Source organism: Triticum dicoccoides, chromosome 4A (assembly GCF_002162155.2).
Source record: "Triticum dicoccoides isolate Atlit2015 ecotype Zavitan chromosome 4A, WEW_v2.0, whole genome shotgun sequence".
Taxonomy (NCBI): Eukaryota; Viridiplantae; Streptophyta; class Magnoliopsida; order Poales; family Poaceae; genus Triticum; species Triticum dicoccoides.
In genome coordinates, this window is record NC_041386.1 from 750,289,142 (window position 1) to 750,293,527 (window position 4,386).

The following is a 4,386-nucleotide window of genomic DNA, read 5'->3' on the forward strand; positions in this document are numbered from 1 at the left end:
CAGCTCGCTGCTGCCACTTCCGGCAAGCCACGAGATCGACCTCCACTTCAGGTAATTACTCTATTAATAAAGCTTCTCATGTCGATGACTTGGATGGAGCCTGCGTTCTCAGATTCAGATCCAATACACTGATATATACTCCCTTTGTAAACTAATATAAGAGCGTTTAGATCACTACTTTAATGATCTAAACGCTCTTATATTAGTTTACAGAGGGAGTACGTACTAGTTACTCCCTTCATTCGGAATTACTCGTTCAAAAAATGGATGTATCTAGATGTATTTTAATTGTAGATACATCCATTTTTAGACAAGTAATTCCGAACGGAGGGAGTAGATGTAAATATCAGGTCCTATAGACGACTGACACCTAGCTGGAAGTAAATATCAGATCTAATAATAGACTGATATATAGCTAGATGTACATCATGCAAGGCTACAGTTTCAGCAGTCAAATGCTGAATCAATAAACAATAAAGCAATAATCACGCTATCGTAAATCTGTAGTGCATCTTTTATTCTTTCTAGAAATGTAGAAATGCATTTCACCCGCAAAACAAAAGATAGATTATTATATGTAAATTGTTAAGTATATATATTTTATATAGATGCCACATTGTATGCTTATTTATTTTTTCATTTTCTCCCCTTGATTTAAGTGGCATACCGCGCTATTTACCCAATACTAGAACAGAATGGCTGCGTCTGACAAGACAGATATGTCGCTCGTGCGCACAACGGTGCAAGAGCTGGCGGCGGCCGTCGAGGAGCCGCCGCCACAGTACGTGGTTGATGAGATGTTGGCCGCTGATGAGATGCCAGAGCCCATCCCTCTCATCGATCTTAGCCGGCTGACGGATTCCGACGAGGCTGACAAGCTCCGGGAGGCTCTACAGACCTGGGGCCTCTTCCTGGTGAGCGTGCATACCTTAATTAGTTTCGAGCAAAAATTATTCAACTTTTGCTGAGGTTTTTGTCCAGGCGACCAACCATGGAATCGAGGAGTCCCTTATGGATGCCATGATGAGTGCGTCAAGAGACTTCTTCATGCAACCGTCTGAAGAAAAGCAGAAATACAGCAACTTGATAGACGGCAAGCACTTCGAGATGGAAGGCTATGGAAATGACAAAGTTGTGACTCAGGATCAGGGCCTGAGTTGGAACGACCGCTTGCATTTGAGAGTGGAGCCAGAAGATGAGAGGAATTTCGCCAAGTGGCCCACTCACCCAGAATCTTTTAGGTTAATCACCCGCTCCTTAATTTAACCTTCGTCCCGAAATGTAAGGTGTATTCATTCTAGAGTCACTCTTTCATCATGCATACAGGGATCTGCTACATGAGTACGCATCAAAAACCAAGAGAACAAGAGACCTTATCTTGCGATCAATAGCCAAGCTCCTGGACCTTGATGAGGAATACTTCGTCAACCAAATATCAAACAAGGCTTTCGGGTTTGCTAGATTCAACTACTACCCTCCATGTCCCAGGCCTGACCTAGTTTTGGGTCGGAGGTCTCACACTGATGGTGGTCTCCTTACCATCCTTTTTGTCGACCAAGACGTCGGTGGATTGCAAGTTGAGAGGGCTGGGAAATGGTATAATGTTCCAGCCAAGCCTTATACGTTGGTGATTAACGTAGCAGACTGCATGGAGGTATTAATATAAGCAACTGCTCTCTTGAATAATCTACAATCAACAGCGTTGGTTATCTTGTATATGTAAATAAATATTTGACGCATGCAGATAATGACCAACGGAATCTTTAGGAGCCCAGTTCACAGGGTGGTAACGAATGCGGACAAGGAGAGGCTTTCACTGGCCAGGTTTTATGCTGTGGATGCGGAAACGGTGCTGGAGCCGGCGCCTAGTTTATTGAATGACAAGCGACCACCAAGATATGAGAAAATCAAGGCCAAGGATTTCGTTTCTTTTTCTCGACTGAAAAGTTCGTAGTTGGGCTCTTTGAACATTATTTTTCCGTACGTCCAGGGAAAAGATTCGTCGAGACCCTGAAAAATATAAGTTCAACGTTTTAATTAGTTTATTGACGTAATTTTTGCAGTGATTGCCTATATATGGATAATAAATGAAGAGATTGTTTCTCTTCCGTGAGTGGGGTTTTTATCTGTAATCTAATCGTCTTTCTTCAATGCTTAGCTAGCAACCAGTTTATTTCCTGAACAAATTGCACGGGAAATCTATTTGTTTTGAGATGAAAAAGAATGTTTCGGTAAAGTATTTTATAGTATATGACATGATTTGCGCGGGTAATACAATTGATTACGTGGATGTTGTATTTGCAAAATCTCATCTGTTTTTTGTTGTTGCGAAAAGAAAAATTACATCTTCTGTTTTCAGAGAAAAACAGACTTAACTAGGAACTCCAACATACGTACTTGTTCAGTGTTAAGTAACGTGATTGTATTAGGAAATATAGGTTAGACTAGGAAATACTCTGGCTTGCCTTGTACTCCAAGTAAATCATGTACTCCTATATATATGCCCACGAGGCTCAAGCAATAAAACGAACTATTCCACCAAACCCTCTCTCCCTTCTTCCGCACCTGCGCGCCGCCCCCGGGGCGGTCGGCCTCCATGACCGCCGCCGGGGCCGCGCCGCCCATACCTAGAGTTCGTCCGCTGATCGTGTTGACCGGCTGCCCTAGAGAGTCTTTTCCCCGAGTCTTGCTTCAGGTTTTTTTTTCACTCCCCCCGATCATCCTTGATCGCGCAGTTTCGTTTTGGTTTTCCGATCTATTCTTGATCGGTTTGCGTCGCCCACCGATGCCGTCGACCCCGAGCGCCTCTACTTCGACCCGGCGCGACCAGTCGGCCTCTCCTCCGACCCGGCGGCCACGCGCGCCGAGGCGGCCCGTCAGGGCCAGCCGCCGTTCTCGCGTGGGTCCGGTCGTCGCCCTGCGCCCGCCGTCACCGCCCTGCTCCGACCGGGACACCTACATGGCCCCGACCCGGCGGCCTCGCGCCATGCAACGGCCAATCATAGTCGTCGCTCGCGCGCCGGCCCGCCCATCGATCCACATCACCCGCCAACTCGGGCGCCGCGGTCCGGCGGTCTACCTCGCCGGCCTCGTCCTCGGCTGCATCAGGACGGCTGCGTCAGGCTCGTCGGCTGCCTCAACTTGGGCGCCGCTACTCTATTGGTCGCTCGGGCCTCGCTGCCCGGGCGCCGGCGTTGCTTTGGCAGCCTGGGTGTCGGTGCTGACAAGCTCGTCCGCGCGACGTCTCACGCCGTCCATCGTCACCGGCTTCATCTCGGACTCCGCCACCACCACGTCTCCACCGAGTAGAGTCCCCGACCTCGCGCGCGATCGGCTTGATCACCCGCTCGCCGCCGCGATCCGCCTCATCTACACCGCGTGACTGACCTGGCCCGCCGGTTACACACTCCTCCGCAGGTCCCGTGAAGATCGTCCCCGAGTTCAGCGCGCCTCTCCACCGATCGAGCATCGGGCTGCCGCTGCGTCGCCCCGTCGGGCCGCAGCACTGCCGCCCTGTGGTTCTCCTCGCGGCTGCATCGACTTGTGCATCGCCGCTGCATCGCCCCTTCTGGCCGTAATGTTGCGATACGTGGTCCCCGCCGCCGCCCCAAGGCCGTCCCCGCGGCTGCACCGACTCGCGAACCGCCTCTGCGTCGCCCCTTCGGGCCGCAGCGTCGCGGCCCGCGGTCCCCGCCGTCGCCCCGACCCTCCTGCCGCCGCTGCGTGACCCCTTCGGGCCATAGCGTTGTGGCCCGCCGTCCACATCCTTCATCTTCGTCCAGCACCATCCCGTCGCCAGCGTCGCCGTCATCTACCCCGACCACTTCGTCTACTCCGGCAACCGCGGGCAACATCGGCCTCGCGCCGATTGGCGCCGCAACCCTCATCGAGTTCTTCTCTGCTGGCCCCTCGACTTCTTCGACATAGCGTACAACTCGTGCAGGTCTCTCGTCTACGCATGCCCGGTGCTGGCAACACCGATGCGTGCCTTCATCCATGACGTGTCCCCGGGCCTGGCAAGCCTGGTCGGCGCTTCGTCAACTTCGTCTTCGTTCCTCTACGCATGCACGGTGCTGGCAACATCGGTGCGTGCCTTCGTCCACGATGTGTCCCCGGGCTTGGCAAACCTGCCGCAACGCATCGTCAACAACATTTTCTTCCCGGCACACCCCTACTTAGACTCCACTGCGCCCATGCTAACTCGGTGCCCTCTTGCGCCCGCGGCTCCACGGCGGCTTCCTCGACACCGGCCACCCCGACTCGACATCGACCACGACATTCTTCGCACGGCTGCCTCGACCACGGCTCCACCACCCACGCTCTTGGCTACATCGACAAACGGCACAAAGGGCTACCGCCTGGTTGAGCAACCTCGTTGGTTTCCAC

General features: G+C 52.3%; 1 protein-coding gene across 1 annotated transcript; it reads left to right on the plus strand.

Annotated features, from left to right (window-relative positions):
- The first annotated feature begins 663 nt into the window (after nucleotides 1-663).
- Nucleotides 664-2,024, plus strand: LOC119288445 (protein SRG1-like). The gene is made up of 4 exons (XM_037568065.1): nucleotides 664-914; nucleotides 982-1,241; nucleotides 1,327-1,654; nucleotides 1,745-2,024. Exons 1-4 carry the CDS (start codon nucleotides 696-698, stop codon nucleotides 1,952-1,954), a joined length of 1,017 nt encoding a protein of 338 aa, XP_037423962.1. The 5' UTR covers nucleotides 664-695; the 3' UTR covers nucleotides 1,955-2,024.
- Nucleotides 2,025-4,386: the final 2,362 nt, after the last annotated feature.